This window comes from Protopterus annectens, chromosome 6.part0, assembly GCF_019279795.1.
Source record: "Protopterus annectens isolate FY-2018-M chromosome 6.part0, PAN1.0, whole genome shotgun sequence".
Taxonomy (NCBI): domain Eukaryota; kingdom Metazoa; phylum Chordata; order Ceratodontiformes; family Protopteridae; genus Protopterus; species Protopterus annectens.
This window is the reverse complement of record NC_056737.1, coordinates 602,463,670-602,491,169: the sequence shown is the minus strand read 5'-3', so window position 1 is coordinate 602,491,169 and position 27,500 is coordinate 602,463,670. Positions and strand designations below refer to the sequence as shown.

The 27,500-nt window shown below is 40.0% G+C and overlaps 1 protein-coding gene across 3 annotated transcripts in view; it reads left to right on the top strand.

Moving 5' to 3' along the window:
- Positions 1–27,500, top strand: part of TOGARAM1 (TOG array regulator of axonemal microtubules 1) — a 1,826,974-nt gene that overhangs the window by 399,540 nt on the left and 1,399,934 nt on the right. For all 3 annotated transcript variants that reach the window (XM_044074274.1, XM_044074275.1, XM_044074273.1), the window contains exon 5: positions 9,484–9,752. In XM_044074274.1, coding sequence (XP_043930209.1) covers positions 9,484–9,752 — 269 coding nt within the window. The remainder of the gene's footprint in view (positions 1–9,483; positions 9,753–27,500) is intronic.

The window sequence follows — 27,500 nt, the reverse complement described above, 5'->3', positions numbered from 1 at the left end:
GGCTCCAACATCGGCTTCGGAGCCGTCCCTGTCTGTGCCGGGGGAGGTCCTTGTCTCTTCGGAGCGGGGGCCTCTGGCCTTGCCTGACAGGGGTGCCTTCGAGGTCATGCGGAGCGTGCTAGAACCAGGTTCTGCCCCACAGTCGGCTCCTTCAGCCCCCCCATCTACAGTGCCTGCGGTGATTTCTACTCACCCCCTTGCCTTAGACTGCAGAGAGCCAACTCCTTAAGTTTCCCCATTGGGAATTTCCTCCTCTTCCGAGGCCTCTCCTGACCCGGTAGGAGATCCCCCTAGGAAGAGGCAGTGCAAGAGGAAACACATTGACTCCCCTGAGTCTATCACCTCTGACACTGACTTAGAGGAATCTGAAGGTTCCCCTTGATCCCCCTCTGAGGATGTCTCCTTTGCTGACATACTTGAGATCCTCAAACTGAGGGGGAACTGGCCAGCCCTTAACCCTTCGGAGGATGAGTCAGTGTATCTTGAGGCGTTTGGCTCTCGCCTTCTACCTCCTGGATGTCCCCTCCCTTTGACCCCTTTATGGAAGTGGTGGCAAGGAAGGCTTGGATGGCTCCTGATTCAGTGGATCCCACCCCGAGGAGACCATCTAAATTTATTACTGCCCCTAGAGATAAAGATTTTTTATCCAAATGTGTCCCTGTTGATGCCATGGTGGTGGCTGCGGCCACTAAGAAGGAGTTAGCCGATCCTTTGGTTCCTGTCCATACTCCTAATAAGGAACCTAGGACCATGGACAGGTACGGCAAGCGGATGTTTTAATCAGCGACCTTTTCAATGCGTTCGCTGAATTGCTTATGCCACTTCACTCGTCTCCAGAGAGATTTACTCAAGGATATGGGTGAATTGGTAAAGGATCCTACAGCTGAGGGGTTCAAAGACACAATGAACTCCCAGTTGGCAACCCTGAATTTCATCGTTAACTCCTCCATGCGGCTGGTCTCATATGCTGCAGATGGGGCGAGTAGAGCCGCAGGCACAGGTGTTGCCTTACGACGTCATGCCTGGATGCGGCTGTGCAACTTTGCGGACCCTTTCAAGGAGTCCTTCACCAATTCTCCCTTTGATGGATCATCCTTGTTTGGTCCACAGGTGAAGGATACATTGACCAGGTGTGAGGTAGAAGGTAAGACTCTCTCTGCCGTAGGAGTCCGTTTTTCTACCCCTTCTAGACCCTATCCCAAAGGTCAGAGGGGAGGAAAGATGTGGTTCTGCAAACAATCCCAGGGAGTCTCATCTGACGCACAAGGTCGATTCCCCTCTAGAGGCAGAGGGGGGAATAATAATAGACACCGCCCTAGAGGCAGAGGAGGTCCGCAAAACCAGGGTAGCAGAGAAATGTTCTCTGATAAACCCTTTCAGCATCCCTGAGGGGCTGCCCGGCTGTCCACCTTCGGAGGCAGTCGGGGGAAGATTATCCCTGTACCCAAAAGCCTGGATTTCCCTTACTCAAGACAAATGGGTACAGTCAATCATATCTGAGGGTTACAAAATTCCCTTTATTCACATCCCATCCCAACCCAAAAGATCCCTTCCAGACGTTCCACCCGGTCTAAGGGAACAAGCAGCATTAGAAATTTCAAAGCTGCTATCAAAAAGAGCTATCCAATCAGTCCCAGCAGACCAGCAAGGATCCGGAATCTACTCCAGATTCTTTTTGGTACCAAAAAAAACAGGGGACTGGAGACCCATACTGGATCTCAGCTACTTAAACAAGTATATCAGGAAAACAAAATTCCGGATGGTCACGCTTCAGTCCATTCTACCCTTCTTGGGTCAGGACAATTGGATGTGCTCGATAGATCTTCAGGACGCGTACTACCACATCAAGATGAACAGATGCTCCAGGAGATATCTCCGCTTCAGGCTGGGAGCCAGTCACTACCAGTTCAGAGCCCTGCCCTTTGGTCTCACTACAGCCCCCCGTGTGTTTACCAAATGCATGGCAGTGGTCGCGGCTCACTTGAGACGTCAAGGATTCCAGGTGTTTCCATATTTAGACGACTGGCTCCTTACCGCCACCACCAGACATCAGCTTCTTCTATCCAGGGACTTCACCATCCAATCTTGCCAAGCTCTAGGCATTTCGATAAACTTCGAAAAATCTGCCTTGTCGCCTTGTCAGTCTATTACCTTTATAGGCGCCACCTTAAACACACTCAATCTTTCAGCCAGACTCACAGAGCAGAGAGTGTCAGATATTCAAAAACAAGTTTCCCTTCTCTTACAATGCAACAAAGTCAAAGCCAGATTAGTTTTGAAGGTGTTAGGACTCATGGCAGCAGCTATTCCCCTTCTCCCCTTGGCTCGCTTTCACATGAGGATCCTCCAATGGATGCTGTTTACTCAATGGTCCTTTCAACAGCTCCCGATGTCCCATACCATTTTGATAACTCAATCATGCAAGAATCAACTGTCTTGGTGGATCACATCACCTCAACTTCTGAGGAAGACCCTTCACTCTTCCCCAGTCGCCACGTTGACAACAGACGCCTCCCTGATCGGGTGGGGGGGGCATTATCAGGGCAGGACAGTCCAAGACACGTGGCAACCTTTCGAGTGCCACTTGCACATAAATGTCTTAGAGATGAGAGCAGTGCTTTTAGCGTTGCAAGCCCTTCACGACTCTCTTCCCACTGGGACTATTGCAATTCAAACGGACAACATGTCCGTAGTGTGGTACATCAACAAACAAGGCGGAACCAGATCATACCCTTTATGTCGAGAGGCACTCAGACTTTGGCAATGGGCGATCTCTTCTCAGTGTTTTCTGATAGCAACGCACATTCCCGGGAAATCCAACGTTATTGCAGACAAATTGAGCAGGGCAATTCTCATGCCCCACGAGTGGTCTCTAAAGAAATCAGTTCTAGAAGTATTCCTAAGATGGGGCCAGCCTTGCTGCGATCTTTTTGCTACTCCCCAAAACAGCAAGTGTCACGACTTCTTCACTCTCTTCCCGTTACCAGGCCATCCCACCAGAGATGCTCTAGTTCACGATTGGCCCCGGGGACTTCTGTATGCCTTTCCCCCCTTTCCACTGATATCTCAACTAATTCAGAAAGCTATCGCCTTGAGAGTGACAATGATCCTCATTGCCCCTTACTGGCCTCGACAGATATGGTTTCCGTTTCTTCATCGTTGCCTTTTGGAGCAGCCTTGGCATCTGGACCCAGTGCCAGATCTGATAACCCACCAATCGGGTCAGCTGCACCAATCTCTGCTTTCTCTAAACCTCACAGCGTGGTTTCTCCGATTCCAACCTTAGCCAGGCTTCCTTCAATATCTTGCTCGGTCCGAGATATCTTGATAGCCTCTCATAAATCTTCTACCCGGAAGATTTATAGTAGCAAATGGAAACGCTTCTCCTTTTGGGCAACGTCAAAAAACATAGATCCCTTTACAGCACCTATCCAGTCTATTCTAGATTTTCTAGCAGAACTCTTTCATTTAGGATCATCTGCATCTACCATTAGAGTTCAACTGGCTGCCATATCTAATTTTCATGTTGGTGTCTCGGAGTCTAGCATCATGGCTCACAAACTCTGTAAAGCCTTTTTAAGGGGCGTATTTCTTCTCAAACCTCCAATCAAAGATCCCCCGCCTCAATGGGATTTGAACTTGGTTCTGGCTTCCTTAATCCTTCCCCCCTTCGAACCGGCAGCTTCATGTTCTCTGAAGTTGCTTTCTTGGAAGACACTTTTTCTAGTAGCTATAACTTCAGCGAGAAGGGTATCTGAACTCCATGCTCTGTGCAGTCGTCCTCCTTACTTAGTGTTTCACAAAGATAGGGTATCCCTCCGTACTAACCATCCTTTTTGCACAAAGTTTCCTCTCAAGTAAACCTAAACCAAATTATTGATCTCCCCGTCTTTTTCCCTAACTATTCAAACAGGTCGGAATAAAAGCTACATTTTTTGGATGTTCATTGCCAACTTAGATATTACTTAAATAGCACTAAACAATTCAGAAAATGTAATCAATTGTTTCTGTCATATGCGGAAGGAAAATTGGGCCTTCCTGTTACTAAAGTATCCCTCTCTAGATGGCTCACCTCTACAATTACCTTCATCTATGAGATAAGACATCAAAAACTACCCTCAAGACCTAGAGCTCATTCAACTAGGGCATTAGCTACATCCGTAGCTTTTCAGGATAGGCTGCCAATAGATTCCATTTGTGCAGCAGCCACCTGGGCTTCTCCTCATACATTCATTTCACATTACAAATTGGACATGGTTTCCAGAAGCCGTGCCAATTTTGGTTCCACTGTTCTCAAGAGTCTGTTCCGATAGGCCACCCGGGATAAGGTGCTAGGGACACGGCCCCATCCAGCAAGAATGAAGGCGAGATGGACAACTTAACATTAAGAAGTTATGTACCTACTATAACGTTCCATGTTAGTTGTCTTCTTCTCGCCTTCTTTCTTGCGTCCCACCCTCCTTCCCCCAAGCCTGGACAGACCGACAGGAATTCAGTTTGTGTTCTTCCTCTGGAAGTCGTCATTCCCACACGTTCTTCCACCTCCTTTTCTCCTTTCTTAGGTCTGCGATACCTTTCACCCAGGTTGTTTTGAGGTGGGTTTCCCTACTCCATTCTATGGAGACTAGGGTTGCTTGGTATAGCTATCAAACGAGATCTGAGTAGTTACCTCCTAGCATTGTGGGATATAGGGGAGCCTCGAGCCGGTGGAATTAGCTCTCGAGCTTTAGTATTGGCCGAGTCGGAGCCGAGGATCGGCTCCGAACCCATCCAGCAAGAAAGAAGGCGAGAAGAAGACAACTAACATGGAACGTTATGGTAGGTACATAACTTCTTATTATGACTCTTAGTATCATTTTGTTAATAATTATTTGTCCTTTATAATGCTGGCTATTATTAGCTTGTAAGTCACCTAGTTAAAGAATCCAGACCCATAAAAGATCTGGATGCCATAAGAAGGTATGGGTGTTAACTGAAGCATTCAAAAGGCTCTGTAGGCTTGAATGACTTGAGATAACATTTTCAGTAGGAGGACCTCCCTGGAAATACACAAAGACATTTGCCAGTACACAAGTTATTAAACATTTTCAGACAACTTCAATTCTTTCAAGGATAAAACATCAATGAAAATCAAAGGCTATAGCACTAAACTATGTAACCACTCACAAACTTGTTCTGCAGTACCCATTTTTTGGGGACATATGATAAAATGTTTAGTTTATGGATTAAAGGGGATTCTGTGATTGCAGTTAAATATATGGTAGAATAGACAAAAGAAAGGTAGAAGCTTTTATGGATATAGTACAAGCAGTGAAAATGTTTTCACTCACTTTAGTTTTATATGCAAGACAGTCATATTTTTAGCAGCCTGACAGGAGAAGATGTTGATGAACAAGTAGTAAAGAAGTTACCATGAATAAGTGCCCCAGATGTATGTACTTGTTTTATGACTTTGTTTCATGTTTAAGTGCAACTCTAGGGCTACTTTTTCTGTAGGCCTCTCTGAAAAGGAATTTACTGACCAGTCGAACTTTATAAATAAAGAAAGGAAAATGGATAGATAGATAGATAGATAGATAGATAGATAGGTAGATAGATAGACAGACATAAATAATACAGAGTTGAATTAATTTATTTGTGAGTAGAGGGCAAGAGTTAAGTGGGATAAGTTGATTATCAGTGTAGAACAAGGCATTTTACAATTTCCCTAACCTAAACTCAAGCAGATGATTACAAATAGAAGTGGAAAGGCATAAGCAGTGCAACTGCAGTATTATATGGGCCATAATATGTAAGATAAACAGGAGTAGTTTGGTAGACATTTTCCTATATGAAACTGACATTTGTTTCCTTTGCATATTCCTGGCAATCAAGATATGTATGACTGAGCAGCATTTATACTTCATAAGTTGCATTCTCATACTTCAAACTGCATCTCTGACCACAAGCACCTGTCGTTCTGTCTAAATAGCTCCTCCCATTAATCCTCTGTCTGTCAGACTGCATGTGATGGCGTTTGTTGGTTTAGTTTCCCTTTACATATGTATATACATAAGTTTCTGAAATTCATGAGTATATAAACGTTTGTCAAGTTTGCCAACATCTGACTGTGTTAGTTTCTAAGAACAATTGTTTTCCAGCTCATTAACATATATGCTGCGTGGAATGTCACACCTCTGGCAGCCAGAACACATCTTTGCATTTCTGAGCATTTCCTGAAAAAGTAAATTTAAAAAGGTCAAGATGAACAAAAGAAAAAAAAATTGTGAACAGTAAAAGCTATTAAAACTGTACAAAAACCAATGTTATCAGTAAGAAGTATTCTTTGTGTGATTATAGTCTGTGCATTCATAGTCTTTCAATAAATACTATAGTAATAATTCACACAAACCCAGAATCCATGAACTTGCCCCCAGTGTTCCCTTTAGTAGTTTATCCATGTGTGTGCAAGCACTTAAATTTCCCCAGCGATCCTTCAGTAGGTTAACCCTGTGTGCACAAACACTTACATGACACCATTTTGTCATTGATCTCTTCAGTAGTTTAACCATGTATGCAGATGCATTTAACACCAATGTCCTCAGTAATCTCTTCAGTAGTTTGGCCATGCATGCACAAGCACTTCATTGACACCAGTTTCCCCTGCAATCCCTTCAGTACTTTGCCCATGTATGCAAAAGTACTCAAATGGCACCTAAGTGAATCATTTCCCCAGAGATCTCTTCAGCAGTTTGTCCGTACATTGCACTTTACTCACACCAAAATGAGTCATGATCCCCAAGGGATCCTTTCAGTTGTTTGTCCACATATGCACAAGCACTCAAGTGGCACAACAGTGAATCATTTTCCCCAGCGATCCCTATATCTCAGAAGAGAGGTATAGAAAAAATTCAAGGAGAATGTATAGTACTACAGCAAAAGAGGTACACACTTTCCTGTACTGTTTTCATGGTATTTCATCAAGTCCTGCTTAAAATAAATGTTACCTCAGGGTCTCTGAACACTGCTGTCCTGAGATTCTCGCTCACTCACAATTTGGTGGATCTTCATGATCAGATGAAATAACTGCACTTTCGACTTGGTCACAAGTACTATTTATTTATTTCCATTTTGATTACCACGGAAGTCCACTGGGTCCAGAGGACCCGTTTTCAGTGGAGGCCCGGGGAGAAAAGCTCCAAAATATGTATTACAGTACAGATATAGAAGTATAAAAGATACATTGTATAGCACAGTTTACAACATATGTACTTTCAGTATCACACATAGTCAGACAAAAATTATTATGGTTGACCTTGAGGATTATACAGGTTCATTTATGAAAACACTCTTGTAAAGTATGTGTGGAAACACTTTGCATACACACCATTAAAATAAAAGTAGAAAAACACTTTGCATGCCCTCATTTAAACTATGATGCTATTTACACAATAGTGTCATGGGATAAGTAGCTCTAGGAGTTTTGGAGAGCTTAGATACACTCATAATAAAGTAGCTATGGAAGATTTACAGAGCTTAGGAACCTAGGAGAAAAAGAAAAAGCACATAGGAGCATGTGCTTAGATAGATTTAGGTAGGGTGAAGGCATGTACATTTCCATTTAGTGGACAGATGTTTGAAAAGCTGGGTTTTAAAGTTTTCTGAGTTTTGGTATTTTTCTTAGAGTGGAAGGTAGAGAATTCCATTTCTTACCTATTGAGAAAGAGAGGAGAAGTTGGCCAGCAGGACGTTTAGGCTTGTTGATAGCAATAAGGTTTTGATGTTAGTAAAAAATGTAAAATTTAAAACTATTCCTTTTTTTTTTCTTCAAAAATGGACTCCTCGCCCTCAACTGGCACAAAGTGTGCCCCCTTTCAACTACAGTCGGAGATGCAGTTGGAGAAGCTGTTCAGGATCGTAGAATTAGATCACCTGACTCCAACCTCCATTCGCATCTCCAATGCATCTTTGATGCAAGCAATGTAAAAAGAAAAAACGTGGTTAAGTTAAAATGGAACAATGTTCCATTTTGGTGATACATTTTCTGATTTCAGTAAAGGACCAGTGCATTTCTTTTGTTAAAGCCACAACTCTATAGTGGGTTTAAAAAGGGGGGAAGCATGTCTTCCTGCACCCAGACCTAAATCTGCCACTGTCTATCTAATATATATTTTCCCCAAAAACAGAAAAGGTGCACGTGTAAAATATATAAAAATGCAAAAGGAACACTCCAACTGTTAAATAGACAGTAATATCAGTTCCAAAATACCAGCAAACAAACCTTTTGTTCCAATTAGGTGGAATTTCTTCAATGCTGACATCTTAAAAACCATCACATATTTTAGAACATAAGTGGGAAATGGATACTATGCATTTAGTTTGTCAATCAAATCAAAATACATTTCATATTGCATAGAAAATTACCAGTACTCACCTTTTTAACATACAAATATGTGTACACAACAACATGTAAAACCACTTCGTATGTGAAAAAGTAGTCCGAACACTGTAGTATAATCAAAACAAAAATGGCAGCTTCTAGTGGGGCTGTGATATCACTGTAAAATATAAATAATTTTAAAACCCTGTTAACACACAAAAAGGCAGACAGAATATTGCTTATAGTAACTCATTTAAATTAACACACTGGATTGCACCAAGGCTAAGAATCCATCTTTTCTCCATAGAATGCAAAATGTGTAATTTGTTCACTTTGTTAGAAGTAGACATCACACTGTCGGTCCTTATAAACTTAAAGTAGTGTTATGTTGTAACTTAGTCAAACTAATGCACTGCATTGTCTAGAATATTTAAGATCACTTATATATAAAGGCAATCTTTGTTTCAGAGGACCTGAACATTTAAAAGAGGACTAGGTTATGGCCTAACATTTAAAAATCATTACTAGGGAAAAGAAAGGATTAATGATTCAGAGCAGCAACTCTGTGAACCCATGTGTATGTTTTATCTTTCTGTATGTATTTGTGTTCTCCGTGTTGGTGAGGGTAGTCTGCATCTATCACATATTGTAATAGTTCACAAAATAAATTCTGACCATAGACTATTGCATCCCTCAAATATTTTCCTTTAAGAATCTTTTTAGAATTTAGTTGTATTTTCTGTTTATTTAGCAACAGCATATCGGGGAATTATTTTATTACACTGATTAATGAATAAAAATACATAAAAAAGAAATACATGGGCCTTAAAATAACATTAGTATACCATGTTTGGGTGTAGACCACAGTTGGAGTTATTCATGTCTGTCTTTTAACCTTGGTCATATGGACTTCATTGTCATTAATAAATTATTAAGAGGTGAGTAAATCATAGCATCATTTTTACCCAAGAATGATAAATTGTTATAGTGTGACACTGGTTTAGAACTTTCACTTTCTAGTAACTGGAACACACTGTTAATGCATTCTATTTGCGGTGATAGTAGCACTGTGGTTTCATCATGTTTTTGTTGCGCATTTTTAAATTTTTACTTTTGGTTTTCAGGAGAAGACAAACAGTCTCCCATACCTATCAAACCTGCTCTTGTAAGATCAGCATCATCTAGAAGAGGCCTAAGTGGAACTAAACCTGTACCTCCAATACCAAGGGGTGCCAGCCCATTACCAGATAAAGAAACTATAATTATAGCTGACCAAAAGAAAGAAGAGAACTATCAAGAGCCTGACAATGTATGGCTGAATGAAAGTGAAAAGGAGAAAAAGTTAGAGCTAGACCTTTCAGAGTTAAGTGTACAAGATGAAGACCTTGAAGAGGTGAGTAAAAAAAAACTCTTCTTGGGTATGGGCATTAATATGAAGTCCGTTTTATTTTTAGATGTATACAATGACATGGTTAATCCGCAGTACTGTCTTTAAAGATCTTATCTACAATGCCGAGAGACTGATTGAGCTAGCAGACTTATTCAGAAAATGTTTTGTTGTCAGCTAGTATTAAATAATCCTTATGTAAAATTATCAGACTATGTTCCAGGTGTGCCTTTCTTTGCTGTCACTTGACTTTATTACCAGTAATTAATTTGCTTTTGTATAAATGGTCTCGTCCTCGTATTCAGACCTTACTCATTAACATGGCAAAAAAAGTAGTAGGTAAATATGTTTTAGCTATTATAATGTATCAGTCAGAATTAATCTGTATAAAGTGTCTTGGTTTTGTAAGATGCATCTTCAGCAGTCTTTTTCAGTTCTGTATTATCAAATGATATAGATTCATTTGGGAAGTATAGAGTGTCTAGGTACTGGAAGTAATATTTAAAGTCAGATGATTTGAACGTTTCCTGGGTATCTTTATATGGCAAAATGCTTGTAAAGATCCTCCTTTTGACATACATATTCATACCCAAATAACAATACTACATAATGTTTAGTTGACTACAAAACTGGCTGATTTTGGTGTTAATTTTTCACTGGTTTGTGTTGTATGGCAAGTAGATGTCCTTGCATTTCACTGTTGCAGTATTTTTATGTAAAGAATCTCCTGCCAAGGATATCCCAACATCTGGCCAGTATACCAAAGCCTTTAGTAGTTATAGGTGTCATACATCACACAATGCTCCCCACGCACAGCTTGCATCATAAAGATGAGGTATGGATGCATACACTCAGAAATTCTTTGCCACCAGTCTGAACACCATTGTTGAATGCCAGTCTGAATGCCTGTCTTCTGTACTGGTTACCAAGCCGTGTTTTCATATAAGTGCCCAGTTGGGGGTTCTTCTCTTTCTTCTATTTTTGCTATTGGGTTCATGTCATCCAGAAAGGAAAATGTCATTGTGAGAGACAGATTCCCCATAAAGAACATAACAACATGATACCTAGCCAAACATTCCAATTGTGCTCTGATAATGAGGTCATAAGAAGGCTGAAACATGCATGTCCAGAGCTAGTGGGGTTTGGCTTTATTGGACTGAATGTATCCACAAAAGCTTAAAAAGAAAAAGTAAGAAGTCATGGACATTCATAGGCCATATTGCTAAAACACTTGATGTCCTTAAGTTGTCATTTGCATATATCCCATGGGTCTCTATTACAGGTGTTTTAGGTGTCACACACAGTGGTGGTTCATGCTATTGGACTGCAGCCCCCCAGCTGTAAAAAGAAAAAAAAATGTTGTGTCCGTTACAATTTAGTGCCCATTTCCGTCCATTTCCTGAACCCAGACTGCTGTAAAAAGAAAAACAAATTAATTTAGTGTAAGTGTTCCCAAACTTGGACTGGTTAAACAGCAGTCCAGATTGGGAAACAAAGCATCAGACTGCAGATGCCCCAGAAATATGTGATTACAACCTCATAAACTGGAAGGGGATCAGACTGCAACATCTGCAGGCTGGATAGTTGTAAAGCCTGTAGCTGCTACTGCTGGGAAACAAAGCATCAGACTGCATGCCCCCAGAAATATGTGATTACAAATCATAAACTGACTGGGGGGGATCAGACTGCACATCTGCAGGCTGGATAGTTGTAAAGTAGCTGCTACTCACAGGAGAACAGGACTGGGCTTACACATGGATAACAACTACTTTTGTTCCTTGCTTCAGAACCATGGCATAGGGAGTTATTTTCTACCATCCATCATGGAGGGAGAGTTGAGAGAAGTGTGTGTGTGTGTGTGTGTGTGTGTGTGTGTGTGTGTGTGTGTGTGTGTGTGTGTGTGTGTGTGTCAGTCACATGCCCCAGTACCTTGGTTGCCAATAGCAAGAGCCTGAATTCCCTACCCGCCACCACTTGTGAAACATTTTCAGATTTTTGCCTCATATCTGTCTTCTGTTCTGTTCCTCATAAAATCTTTGGCTTTCTGGATTTTAATTCACTAAGTAATGACAGGCATTTGAATTTCAGACTTTAATTTCTTCAGAAGATAGGTGGTAACACAAAACATTTTATTCTAGGAATTTTTCTAAGTTTATAAGATCAATATTTGAAATGTATCCCTATTTTTGGGGTTGTATTCCCCCATTATTAGTTTTGTCCAATTTTTTGTGCTAAGTGGTTGAGAGCTCTGGTGAGAACTGAATTCACTGAACATGTTTGTGGGCTGTATTCACCCATCATTCACTTTGTCAAGGTGTTTTGTGCTAAGAGGTTGAGAGCTATGGTGAGAACTGAAATCACTAAATGATAGCCATTTAAGTTTCGGTCTTCCTACCTTTGCAGAAATGGCATCTTGGTATGTTGTTCAGACTGTAGTGCACATGGTCCTGGGTTCAATGCTTGGCAATGAAATGCATGATGGTAGAACAGCATTTTATTCTAGCAACTTTCTAAGATTATACAAGCAATGTTTAAATTGTGTGCCTGGTTTTTGGGGCTTTTGTCCCCCCCTCCCACAATAAAATTTGTCTTTTTCCAGATTTCTTGTGCTGCAAAGTTAAGATACAATTGAGTGTCGAGTGGATTTTACAAGGAGCCGAGAGCTTCAGAGGAAGAGAAGTTTAGTGCTGCTTATGCTGAGTCTGTTTGTTTTGTTAATAGCACAACAGGTAGTGTACTTGCTCTTGATGCAGAAGGCAACGGGTGCTACTCCCACAGTATGTAGATACATTGCTGATACTGTACTGTGTTGTACTTTTAAAGGGGGTGGATGCTGCAGTTCTGAGAATGTCCTCTTTGGCGGAGATACCTAGTAACTATGAACCTGTTATCCGTTTGCTATCCAGTCACTATTGCAATATTACTAGCTTATCATATTTTTGGTGTAACATAGGCAATGCATTCATCAAGGGCAACAGGTACTTTATCTGTAGATGAAACAATGAAATATAGTTGTTTGCTAGCAGCAATCTCTTTATTAGTTGCAGATCTCTTTAATGTGGAATTATTTAGAAGTTTGAATAGACTTTTATGATGGAAATGTTCTGAATTGGGCAGTTTTGTCATTGTTGGTGCATGCATTTTGTTTCATTGTTTACTGGAAAATTGTTCAAAACATTACATTTAAAATGCCCTCTAACAACTGTACTGTATTATACAATATAATTTAATGCAACCAGGAAGGTATATCAAAGAACACATGTATGCTTTGTGTGCACGGGGCCTATGATTTGAAAAGAGATCAAAGGTAATCTTTACCTGCCACTGGCCAGATGTATTTTCTTGGAATGTCGGTTTCAATGCTGTTTCAATGAATGTGAGTTTAAAAGGCATAGAAGTTTTAATGCTAAGTCTATTTTCATTATAAGACTGCATTGCTTTGTTTAGCAGATGTCTGTTAGTATCTGTACTGTAAAATGTAAACTAAAACTTTTAAATGAAATCCAAATCATTGTACAAGTAAAGCAATATACACATTACAGTATTTATGGTAAATGCGGCGAAATAAGCAAGTAATGGGACATTGGAATGGCTGCAGGGGGGAGGCCCCATTTGACCATGATTTTGTGAGGGGGGAAGGGCGGCAAACTCAAAGACAGCCCTGGCTGAACTATACCTCTCAACTGTCTAGATTTTCACAGAATGAATATATTTTTGATTATTTTTGGTTAGATAATCATAAAATTTGTGGTTTTCTGGAAAATCATTTAGGAATGAAGTCACTAAATAATAACAGACATTGAATTTCAGACTTCATACCCTTCAGAAAAATGATTGCTAAAGCAAGACCTGTTGTTATATCAACTGTCTAAGTTTATACAAGAACAATTTTTAGTATTGTTTGTATGTTCCCCCAATATATTTGGCCTTGGCCAGATTTCCTGCATTAAGAGGTTGAGAGGTACACGCAGATAAATCGCTTTATAGAATTAGGTATATCCGAACCTCTCAGCTGTCCCTGATTTTGGCTCAAAATGTTGCTCTCCCCCTAATAATCCCTCAACAAAATGACAGTTTTGGAAGAAAACGTGGAGGGTTTACAGCAATTAATAAATAATTGTAATGATTTTATATATTACTTTTATTTCAGAATTGCATGTAGATTCTCTTATTTTGTCAGCTGCTCAACTTAGCAGTACTAATATATTAAAAAAATGTCCCTTCTTTGACAGGTTCCCAGCTGTATTGTGTGGCTGTTTTATATTTTTGCATCACATTTTGGTCTGTTTTTCATAAAATTTTGGTTTTCTGGCAAACTAGTGGCAAATCATTAAAGACTGACGTTAGAAAATAATGACAGTCATTTGAGATTCAGATTTCATACCCTTCATACTAATGCAAGACCTACTATTCTATTATCTTTCTAAGTTTATAAGAGCAATATTTAAAAATTGTCCTTATTTTTGGGCCTCTGTACCACTTCTGTTTATGGCTTTGTCCTGATTTCTTGCTCTGAGGTTGAGAGGTAAGACAAATGTGTCAGGGCCATCACTGTCAGCCAGAGACATTTCAAATTGTGACATACTTGTTGCACCCCACTCCCCCATGTAGTGAATCTGGATGTGTCCAAGCAAGGCAAGGAGCAGTTATGCAGTGTAAGTGTGCATAGGTTCATAGGTTCATACTAGGCTATCTGCCCTAGGGCATTTATAAGCCTAGCCAGAGTTGTGTGGCTTTCACCACCCCTTAGGTTGAAGAATACTATACCCATTAGTTTGCCGTGCCTCTGTCCATCAGTGATACAGAGATGATCCCCGGGGTAAACCTACGATCTCCCATCCACTGGTCAAGATTCCTCTTGAACCGAGCCAGCGAGGTGCTCTGTCTCACATGGACCTGGATTCTGTTCCACAGCATAGGGAGTCTCTGGGTGATGAATCTGTCCCTCCAGCACATCCTATTTATATCCGTGTTGGGGTTTAAGTCTCTTGCTCTTGTGGCTCTGGTGGATTTGGATTTTTTGAGGTGGAGCATGTCCATTAATTCCGGGTTGGATATGGCCTTGTATGTCAGGCACAGGTCACCTCTGAGCAGACAGTATGCGACTGAATAGAGCTGGAGTTTCTTCAGTCGGGCAGCATATGGCATATTTTTGAGCCCCTTTATCCTTTTGGTGAGGAACTTTTGGGGTCTTTCCAATTGCTGCAGGTGTCGGGTAAGATACATTCCGAATGGGGCATTGTACTCAATCATTGGTCTGATAAGTGAAGAGTACAGGGGAACAATGACCTCCCTTGATCTGGATGTGAATCCCTTCGTAATCAGGTGGGCAATGTAGAAGGTCCTCCTAACCACTTTGGCAATGTGAGTGTCAAAAGAAAGGTTACTGTCAACTTGGGTCCCCAGGTCCCTGATAACCTCTTCTGTGCTTAATGGATTGCCACCTATGTGGTAACTTGGGGTTACCTTGTTTTTACCAAAGGGTATGACTATACATTTTTTGGCGTTTAGCTTAAGGCCATGGCTCTGGCACCAGTTATCCGTTTCTATGAGACCTTTCTGAAGGATATCTGTGTCTGATGGATTTTCAACTATGGCGCCAGTTTGCAGTCATCTGCAAACTTTGTCAGCCACAATCCTCCTATGTTTGCCTGCACTTCTGAAAAGTAGATGCCGAACAAGAGGGGGCCCAGGACTGAGCCCTATGGGACACCGCTTGTGACCCGAGTCTGACATGGCACCAGCAACTCTAACCCTGTGGGTTCTGTCCTTGAGCCAGTTTGCAACCCATCTTGTGACATATGGGTTTACATTTAAGCTGGTGAGCTTTTCTATGATACCGGTATTGTGTGAAACCTTTTGCAAGGTCAAGGTAGGCTGTGTGAACTGCCTTACCCTCATCAATGGCCTTGGTGACTGTTTCAAAAAAGTCGACCAAGTTCAAGAGGCATGATCTGCCCTTGACAAAGCCGAATTGTGTAGGATCCAATGTCTGTAGGTCCCCTATGTCTTTATTTATGAGTTCCATTATGATCCTCTCCATAGCTTTGCAGACCAGGCTTGTTAAGCTTATGGGGCGGTAATTACCAGGGTCCGTAGAAGCACCGCCTTTGTGGAGTGGGACCACAGTTGCCCACTCTTTGGGTACGTATCCTGTGGTAAGGCTAAGATTAAACAGCAGCCTTATGTGTGGGTTTAGTTCCTCATTGAGTTTGTGTAGCACACAGCCGGAGACACCATCCGGTCCCATTGATGCTGTGTTTTAGCTTTAGAGAGCAGCTCTCACCTGGGCATTTGAGATGATTGGGAGGCTACACTATGCTGGGATAGATATTTCTCCTTTTGGGGGGTGAGGGAGGGGAGAAATTTTCACTGAACCTGTCTGCCAGTATGTTTGCAATGTCTGTGGGTTCAGTGATTTTTGTATCATTTTGGACTAATTCTGAGCATATCTGGGAGTTTCCACCCAGATTTCTAACATAGTTAAAGAAGGCCTTATGATTGTCTTTTGAGTCCTTGGCAATTTTTCTCTCAAAGTTGGCCTTGGATGATTTTATGAGTGATCATAGTTTTTTACTAGTATTGATCAGAGATGTCTTCCCTTTTAGGGATTTTGCTCTATCTTGTAGTAGCTTTCCCCTCTTGTTGTAAAGTTTGTTTATGGCTGGGGTCCACCAGATCGGGCGCTTGCCTTTGGTGGAAAGGGTCTTGATTTTATTTGGGATTACTTGATCCATGCAATCCTGGAGGTGCTTAGAGAAAGCATTTGTAAGGGATTCAGCAGCGTGGGTTGTGGTTTCCAATGGCTCAGGGGCCTTGAAGGATACCACACCAGTCTTAAAGTGTGAAGTTGGCTTTTGAGAAGTTCTTCACTGTGGTCTTTTGTTGGGGGTGGGGCGGATGTGGCTGTCCAGTGAGATTAGTTTATGGTCTGATCTCACCAATGAGGGATATACTTCCGGTGTGGAGCATTTTGTCCCCATGTTTGTGATGATCAGGTCTAGTATATTTTCACCTCTTGTGGGAATGGTGACAAGTTGTTCCATAGCATTTGAGTTTATGAACTCCAGGAACCTTTGGGCTAGGGTATTGGGGCTTGAGTAATTTTCCCAGTCTATGTCTGGGTAGTTGAAGTCACCCAATATGATGGTGTTTGGAGAGACATTTATACTCTCCAGTGTAGAGTATCCCACCAACCAAGGTAGATGCAAGTACTGCAGTGGCTTTTCATCAGTCCTTGATTTTGCAGAATGTTCTTGTTTTCTGTCATATTTTTATACTGTTGATTTATTATGCTTATATTTATTCAGAAAATGCATGTCATTGCAGTACCTGTTGCTCTGTGTTTAAGTGGCAATGCTTTAATTACCATCAGGTAAGCTTGTCTGAGACTGTAGAATGCAAGTAAGCTTTAATATGCATACTTTTAAAGAATTACCAACACTGAAAGCCTTTTTGTTGTTGCCATGCAGAGAATATTTACATAAATAACTTATAAGCCTTAGGTATTGAAATGCATATGACAGTATTTGTAATAAAGGACAGGGTTACAGTATTTTCAGAAGCTCATTACATTTGTTAGAGACTTACAGTCATCTTTGCAGGCTTTATCCATAAACTAAACAGAATGCCAATCCATCATGCATGGTCCATAACCTGTGCAGTAATCCTTTAAGCAATTTATCTTGAGCTTTTTTCTTGTTTGCTACTTATTTTTTACTTTGCCCATGAAACAAGTAGTTAGTTGTTGTGAAGCAGCAGGACTTTTTGGGATAAGAAACATTTTTATAAGTGGGGATATCACAGAGATTGCTGCTTTTAGCATTTTACTTGGTACTTTTATAAAGCTGAATATAAATTATAATTAGAACTGCAGTGCAAGGAGAAGTGGTTTGAATTGAGTGCTGCTTGTTTTTTACACATGATTTTGACTGGCATTCCAGTTGTTGTTGTTTGTTTTTTGGCTTTTCCCGGTGAGGGGTCGCCACAGCGGAACTCCGGTCTGCTAATGATTGGCAGTAGATTTTCACGAACGCCGAGGTGCCAGCTTGATGTTCAACCTTCAATGAAGGCACACCCATTTCCGCATGTCTTTCGAAAGCCCACCCAACCACGGGGAGGACATGCAGTTTCCACACAGAAGGCACTCCCCGCACTCCAGCCGAGAATCTAAAGGGAGAACCTCTTGCTGTGAGGCAACAGTGTTACCGCTGCACCACCGTGGATGTTTTGACTGGCATTCCAGTAATGTATTTAAAAAGTAATTTATTTTTTCATGCCTCACAACCTTTTTGTTTCCATCTAGATATTAAGTAAGCTGTCATGTAGCCAATGCATTAAAATATTTTTTCTTCTTCTACACTTCATGTTGGACTCTCATAATGACAGTTTTGCACCCAGGGCAGCGTATTTAATTAAAGTCTCAGTTTTTGTGGTTTTTGAGCATAGCTCCACCCCTTTCTAGTTGGTCACACCCCTTCCCCATTGGCCCCACCCATTCAGGTGTCTCCTGCAGCCCCCCTTTGATTTGAAGTCGCCAGCCGCCACTAGTCACACAGTGAAAACTCTAGCTTGGCTAGGTTTTTCTTGTAGTTTATACTGTTTGCTTTGTCTGTGTGACCTTTTCACTCTTTGGTTTGGATGTTAGTTGGGATATTTAGTAGACACCTTAATGGTTATGGACATCAGTGGGGTTATAGACCCTGTGCTTCTGAAGTGTATCAAACATTTCACTTATGCTCTGCTGATGAAGTCATAAAAAGCCTGAAACATGCATGTCCAAAGCTAGTGGGATTTGGCTTTATTTTCCTGAATGTATCCACAAATACTTAAAAAGAAAAAGTAAAAAGTCATAGACGTCCATATGCCATATTTCTAAAACAGTTGATGTCCTTAAGGAGGCATGTGCATATATCCTATGGGCCTCTCTTACATGAGGTTTAAGGCATCACACAGTGAAAACTGTAGCTTGGCTAGGTTTTTCTTGTAGTTTTTAATACCTACCTACTTATCTCTCTCTCTCTCTCATATATATATATATCTATATCTATATCTATATAAAACACGCGCGCACACACACACACCCACCCACCCACTAGCTTTGGACATGCATGTTTCAGGCTTTTTATGACTTCATCAGCAGAGCATAAGTATCTCGGCTAAGAGTGCATTCTCAGAAGACTGAACAGCAAAAAGCAGGAGAAAAAAAAAAAAAGAAAAACATTGTCTTCACACGGGACCAAGTCCTAATCACTTCCTACACTGCCTGCTAATTATATATACTAACTCCGAGATCGCACTTCAGTAGGGAATGGGCAAATTCCTTGACCCTGCTATACTGCAGTCTGCCATGAAAAGCTGCCAGCAGGCAAAAAAAAAAATACATGAAAACTGTGTTCGCTCATGTGAGCATTCTTTAATAACCCATATTTTATATATTATATATATATATATATATATATATATATATATATATATATATATATATATATATATATATATATATACACATATATTTAATATCTTAATAAAGTAGCTATTTAAAAAAAGAAGGAGCGAGCAAAGAGAGAGTGTACAGTGGTATTTTACTGACACTTGATGATAGGCTGGCCTTATAATTTCATCTCAGAAACATTTGTGTCCCTGCAGTCCCTTACTCATTTGTGCTAACTCTAACCCTAGCCCTATTTCTAGCCCTACACATAAACAAGACATACACACCCACACAGATCAGAGTACCATTAGCAAAGCATAACATGAAATCTGTCCTCCTTCTTAACCCTGCGTTCACCATAACCCTCGAGCAGTTGCACTTAACTTACCACTGAATGCAGTCTTGCACATATTCACATCGGCACCTCTCCTCTCAAACACTTATTCCCCTTTATACTACTAATTACCTACACCATTTTAATTGTTAAATTACCCATCCTACACTTGCACAAAGGAGGGAGTGCCTACATAAGCAGTTACCCTTTCTTATACTCACACCAACTGGTTGAACAAACATGAAGCTGACCTTTTGAAATATGCCTATATGATAGTATTGATACTGAAGCCAGAAGTAAATGAAATTGTCACTTTTATCCAACTAAAAAAAAAAAATACTCTATTCTGGTGGGTCCCCTTCAAAGGATTGAAATTTCACAACATTGAATCACTGATCTGTGAAGACCAGATGATTGAAGTTGTGAAATATTGAACCTTGTGAATGGAGATCACTGTACAGTGCGGAACAGGAAATTTACAGTTCTCTCACTGTTATGCGATCTTGGAGTTGGAATATTTAAGTAGCAGGTGGGTGTGGGGGTGCAGGGGGGGGGGCTTGCCCCATACAAAAATGTGAAATGGCAAGTTTTCACTTGTTAGATGTTTTTTTTTTTAAGTTTGATATTTTACAACCTTGATCCTCTGGTCTTCAAAGATCAGAGGCTCGATATTATGAAATTTCAATCCTTTGAAGTAGACCCATTCTAGTATGCAAAGTAACATTTTGAAAAATGATATAGTTACACCAGCAGAAAAATTGCTGTGTGCGCGTATTACTCCACCATTCAAGTAGAGGTACAAATATAATGTCAACTTCTGGTCCAGCTAAGATGAATTTGTTGAAGGCTTAAAACAAACTAGTTTCTCAGTCAAAGGATCTCACACCAGGCCATGATTACACAGTTTCTTTAGTGTTTCCCACTCCAGGCAACTGGAGACCCCTTTCTTGGCTATCCTTCTCTAGGCATGAGGAACTACCTTAGGCTGGGGCACAATAAGTCCCCCCCTCCCCGACCATAGCAAATGCACTATAGCATAGAAAAGCCTTCCCTTTTTACAAGGACAAATCACATAATTGATGTTATAATGACCATTTAAACCAACATGAAGGAATTTCTCCTGTAGCTAGTCATCATCTTCTTTCGGCTGTTCCCGTTAGGGGTCACCACAGCGGATCATCTGTTTCCATTTCTTCCTGTCCTCTGCATCATGCTCTTTCACACCAACCGCCTGCATGTCCTCTCTCACCACATCCATAAACATTATCTTAGGCCTTCCTCTTTTCCTCTTACCTGGCAGCTCCATCCTTAGCATCCTTTTCCCAATATACCCAGCATCCCTCTCGCCTCTCTTGCTTTGTCTCCAAACTGTCCAACCTGAGCTGACCCTCTAATATACTGATTCCTAATTCTGTCCATCCTAGTCACACCCAGTGCAAATCTTAACATCTAACTCATTCACCCCGAGTAGCTTCTCATGGCGCCTGTGTATTTAACACCGAGCGCGCCATGAGAAGATAGTTATTTCATGCTCTTAACCCCGAGTGCCATCCTGATGCGAGATAAACTGTAATGCAAATCTGTAGTTGAACCTAATGTAAAACACACTTACATCGTAACTGAACTTGTAAATTACATTATACAGTTACGATTCAGTGTGTATATACATTAGGTTCACATTCAAGTTTTACTTGTAATTCAGTTTAAAAGGTTTGCGATAAGCAAGTGGTGGCAGCCAATCGGATTCTTGCAATCCAAGCCACCACTTGCATACAGCTCCACCCCCAACTTAATTTTCTATTGTTTTATCCCAATAAATAGAGGGTCCAGCAACAGGTATTTCTTTTCTTTGGAATAATATTTGGAGACCTGCTGCTGGATCCCTCTATTTTATTTCTGCACTCAGATCGCCAGAGATAGCCGTTGACAGTCACCGGCATTTGCTGCTCTTTTATACCATATCAGGTAAGCTGTTGCTTCAAATCCTACAGAAAATTTGTGCTAACACTAACGAATAGCTGTGGATATGAGGTAAAAAACTGTCCTTGGCTTACATCTGAAGATGAGCGAATGGTTGTTGTGGCATATGCTAATCTCTTCTGCAGCTAAATTAGTTGTTTTCTATATGTTGGAATGACAGCGGTGAGGTGAACGTACCCCTTGATCTGAGCAGAGGTAAGGGACTGTTTGGGAAACATTTTTTGAAATGCTGACAGCTGATGCAGATGTGGTCTGAAATGTCTTTATGGAAACCTCCGATCAGTAGATTTATGTGCCCATGCATGACCTGTATATTCCTCAACAACGAAAAAATCGTCCACTCGTTTTTTGTTTTTGTTTACTATGTAGTGTTTGGTGAAGGCTGTTCACTCAGTTCATAGTGCTGATTTACCGCCCAGTTTTATGTGGTTTACAGTTATTTTCATTTACAGAGTAATGTTGATTATGAACTTCAAGGGATGTCTGGTTGTCTGATATACGTCGCAATAGCGAGATTTAGGAAACTGATCGACCGTTTTATGAGTAAAATAGTTTTGACAGTCTGAATGTCATATTATTTCTTTTCCGCTGTTCACTGTGATTATATGTATGGTAATTGCGAAGTTCAGAATTTGATTATTATGTTTATTTCTATTGTGTTCGTTTCTCGGTTGGTTGGTAGACTGTACATATTCAGCTTTTTATGTTGTCAATCTTGTTTATCCCATGCATTGTTGGTCTTTCTCAGAATGGCTTCATTCACTTTTGTCTGCAATAATCTTTCTGCTTGTACTTGTCCAATCGCAAGCACGACTTTTGGTTACGAGCTACTTTCTCACTTTACCGAAGTTTGTAGCATGCTTCATAGCCTGTAGCCAAAGTAATTTTTGACAGCGAAAAGGTACTATTTTACTCTTTGTAGTGTACTGGTGATCCATTTATAATGCATTTACTAGATGTGAGAACCTAGTTTAGGAAACCGGCCTGCTTGTTTGTGCCAAGTTTATTGTGTTGTACTGGTGCAAGGGTCATTGCAAACAGAGATTCAGCTTAGTGTTTTTTGTTGTACAAAATGGAGCTGGCCTGCTGTAGAATTGCTAAATGCACTGCTGTGCACTGTGCTAGATTTTCTGAAACATGTGAGTATGTCACAGTTCATGCACAGATATAAACTATGAAGAACAGATACTAAATACTAAAGATGGCATGAGTCACAAAAAAGGAGAGGAAAACATTATATTGTACACTGGGCATCAAGAAACAACTATCTACTGACTACAAATAGTATGTTATCATAAAGATGTAAAAGTGTTTACTGTGTGATAGCATAAGAGGATAGGCAAGTTATGAAGATGACTAACATATTATATGGACATGTTACAGTGACAACTGTAGAATGAAAAAGTAATGTTATTATGTCTATATGCAGTTTCTCAGTTGTAAGTATCCTCAGAAAGTTGGACTATATGGGAGTAGACTTCAATGTGGAGTAGGTTGAGATGTTTGGTTCTCCTAACAGGCTAAAATGATTTCTAGTGAAAAACATGCTTCAGTACACTATCCATGCAAACTGACTATCAGCTGAAAAACTATGGGGTTGATTTCCACATAGAAGATAAATATGCTGTTACAACCACTGAGAACTGAATCAGTCATAAACAACAGCTTTCCCTTTATCCATTGTAGTTTGGGGGATGATAGGAAGCCAGTCCATAAAGCACTGTTAGAGCAGGGGAAGGGAAGATTTGACTGAGCCATAACTTACAGACAGGAGTGCACACCTAAAATGTGTGAGTAGCACTAGAGCTGTCATCATATCCTTGTCAATTAACATTACATGCTAGTTTACAGTGGTAAAATGATCCCAATACCCATTGTATATAAGTACCAATTTCTCAAAAACATAGGACAGTGATCTAAGGTTTTTAAAATAATTTAAAAATATGTTTATGTATTGCCTCTGGAGATCTGCATCTATACTGGACAGCCAAGAACTAACAGAAGCATTGATTTCCTCTGTATGAGCAAAAATTAGTAAAACATATATATTCTCTGTATGTGTCACTATATTCACAAGGGGGTTGTTTTTGTTCCCTAATTTACATAAAGGATAGGGTGCTAGCTAGTCATGCTTCTAAAAGGAGATCTACTGGTCATATATCAAAATCACAGACATTTCCAAAAATCATACCTTGGTAGGTGCCATGAAGTTTAAAAATCTTTAAAATTGTTAAATGTTTTGCTTCCTTCCACTACAGCTGTGAAGTCCAATAACCATATAATAGCCTTACTTACCCCATTTGTGATCTATAACAAGGGAGCTATTGTAGATGTGGGTTACCCCTGAAGGGAATAGCTGAACTCCAAATACCAGGCCAATCAAGGGTTTTATTGAGTAAATGGATGGTGTAATGTGTAACAATAAAAATAATAATGGAACGAACCAAGGCATGAGGAACCATAAAATCAAAACTTAGGAACAAAATAATATAACAGAGGTAAGCGCTTTCACTGTCAGGTTCTTCAGACCATACAGACCATGTCCATCATCACTGAAATAAATCTAAACAGCATACCAATCAAAAGTGAAACATCTTAATTGGTTAATAATCAAATTAACTGTGCTATGGAATAAAATACATCAGTAATGCTGATAGTGAAAGCGCTTACCTCTGTTATATTATTTTGCCCTGATTAAAACGTTTGACTTTATGGTTCCTCATGCCTTGGTTCATTCTGTTATTATTTTTATTGTTACATGTTTTATTTTACTGCTTTATAATGGAGCATTTATTCTCTGAAGTTTGCTTTTGTTTTTGTATGGTGGAATATGTATGAGAAATGGAATGCCATGCTTTTTGGGGTCTATATCATAACTGTGAAAGCCAGTTTCAGCGAATACGTAAACATCGACACATATTGCAGGAACAATGAATACACTGAATGCCCTAAACCGCAAAATTCAAAATCTCGAACCAGCATAGTTGACCAACCCCACCGCTCGCTACATACTACCCACCCAAACAAAATAAATAAACCGCATACAAGCACTAACCAAAGCCCTACTTCTAACCCTACACTAAACCTTATATACATTACTATCTATGCACTTACCTTAACCCGCACCCTAACCCTAAGGTCCGTAACTATCGGACACTTACCTTACCGAGCTATACTGCAGAAGTGCCAATTATGCCGATTTGATATTTTGAATTTCACTGTTTAGGGCATTCGGTGTATTTGCGGTTCATGCAGTATGTGTCAACGTTTGCGTATTTGCTGAAACGGGCTTTCGCGGTTATAATATAGACCCACGTTTTGATGCTTGGGGAGGCAGTACACATACTACCACAGACTACAAAGATAAGTTAAATTTAGAATTCTGGATTTTATTAAGGCCCAACATGGTAGGGTTGTATGATTCAGTGAGAAAAAAATACCTGACAACAAAAAAGGTATGGAATATTTACTCTATTTCCAATCCAGTAAGTTGAGTATGTGCACTTCTAGCAGCTCGATTAACCCACTTCCATCTCCCATCCAAAATAAAAGTGTCTAACAGGTTATTTAATATCTTGTGAATGTGAAATGGGAAACTATCTATACACATAAAAAAGCAAAGAAGAGGTAAACATTGGTACCCATCATAAAAAGGTGTAACTGTCTCCATGGGTGAATCCAACTTTTTCCAAATGTGTCTGGGGTTGCCTCAAAGCATCACTTGGATGTCAGGATAAATCTTTATTCCCAAATAATGGGGAAACTTTGGCACCATCTAAAAGGAAGGGAGCTGATAAATATGTTCAAAGGTTTTGCTGCCAGGTTTTGGAGACATTAAGTTTTACTTCTGATAAATTGTCAAAACTTTCTAATAGCTCATGAATCATTAAAGAATATTTATAGGGGGTCTTTAGTAAGAATAACACATTTGTCAGCAAACATTAAAGAAGCAATTTCTATCTCATAAAGAGACCATCTGGAGAGTTTAGAGGAGCTGTTTAATATTCTGTTCAGGGGCTCAATAGCCAGTAGGAAAAGAGAAGTCATAAAGGACTTGAAGTCATTAGTGGTTGCCCTAACAAAGTCAAAATAACAAGCAACTTAGAAGGAATATGTGACTGGCAAAAAAAGACATTTTCACTTCACATGAGATTTATGATTTACGCATGGCTTTATATAGTGTGCCTCCATACACTATGTTTGGGGTGGTTGCAAACGACATAAGATAAATGCATGTTGTTTTGTGTAATACCCAAGACTGCACCACCAATGTACATTTATCTCCCTTCCACTTCCTCTCTATGTCTCCCTCTCAGATTACTTCTTTCTCGAAGAACAAACAAACTGGGAGAAATATAGTTAATGTTAACTTATCAAATACATTTATAGTGAAGCAACTGGCCTGATAAAATTACAGTAACCTGCAAAAGAACAAAGTCAGCAAAGAATCTGCCCTATCCCCACCCACTATGCTGGTCTCACCAGACCACAACACACTTTCCCACATGCTTTTGGGAGACTTGATGTGTTGTTTTGCAAATTTTTGCCTGGCCTGGATGTTTTTCTGTGTTAGGGTTGGACAGAAGCCTTTTCTAACTACCCCATAGTGCAGACATATGGAGAATATGGCATATTGATGTCACATGTAGTACACAGCCAGTACTTTTCCAGAAATTCCTGCAGTTCCTTCAGTGTTGCTGTAGGTCTTTTGGCAGCCTCCCTGACCAGTGATCATGTTGCTTTTCAGGGATGTCCAGTTCTTTGCAACATCACTGCTGTCCCATATTTTATCCATTGTTTGACTGTCTTCACTGTGTTCCATGGTATATCCAATGCTCAGTAAGATGTAAGTGCTGTACTACTTTGACTGAATTACTATGGTGTTTGTCCTAACAGATGGTAATGACTCTGTCTTATATTACACCTGTACCCCGAATATAATGAATGGCTGCTCAACAGATAATCTGATGCAATTTCCCACCTGCACATTGGGTGTTTATTTCTGATTTTTTTTTCCTGTTGGTGCTTGTACATACCAGGAAATGTTACTGAATGGTTGTTTTTGGGAAATCTTTCATTCTGGTGCCTGTGCATACATTATATTGAAGGGCTTGACTGGGTGAATGCTTCATTTTGGTGCTTGTACATACTAGGAAATGTTACACACGTTTCGTTTGGGGAAGTGTTTCATTTTGGCAATTGTGCATACCTCAACATTCTACTGAAGGGGTTGCTAGGCTGAAGTGTTCATGCTGGTGGTGTCACATACTAGGAAATGTTACTGTAGTGTTTTTCGGGGGAAACATTTTATTGAGGTGCATGTATACCTGGACATAGTAATGTTACTTAGGGAAATAATTCATTGTATTTCAGGGAAGTGCTTGTGGATACATGGTCTGACTGATGAAGTGACCGCTGGGCAAAATAATTTATTGTGCTTTTTGGTGCTTGTGCATACACAATGCAAACAACTCAATGGGTTACTGGGGAAGCATAGAAATTGCGTGACTATTTCATACGGTTACATCACTTAGAATACAGCACAGAAATGTATTTATAGTGTAATATACTAGCATATAAGACATCAGATACACCATTGAGTAAATAGTATAATGTAAAATAAGCAGACAATAAATCACTTCTGCTTGTAGTATTCTTTTTGTGATTAGTGGTTTCATGAGTGAGATATTCTTCATCAACTAGCTATCCCCCAAAACCCTGATGTTTTTTTTTTCGTGTGTGTATGTATGAGTATATATATATATATATATATATATATATATATATATGTATGTATGTATGTGTGTGTGTGTGTGTGTGTGTGTATATATATATATATATATATATATATATATATATATATATATATATAAAAAGTCTGTGCAAATGTGTGCATATCGATATATATGTATGCCGTCCATTCACTTTGTGGTAATCTAGAGCAATCCATTGGTAGCTGATTTTGTAGTTGAAAATCCTGTTCTTTACCTTCAAAGCACTGAACGAC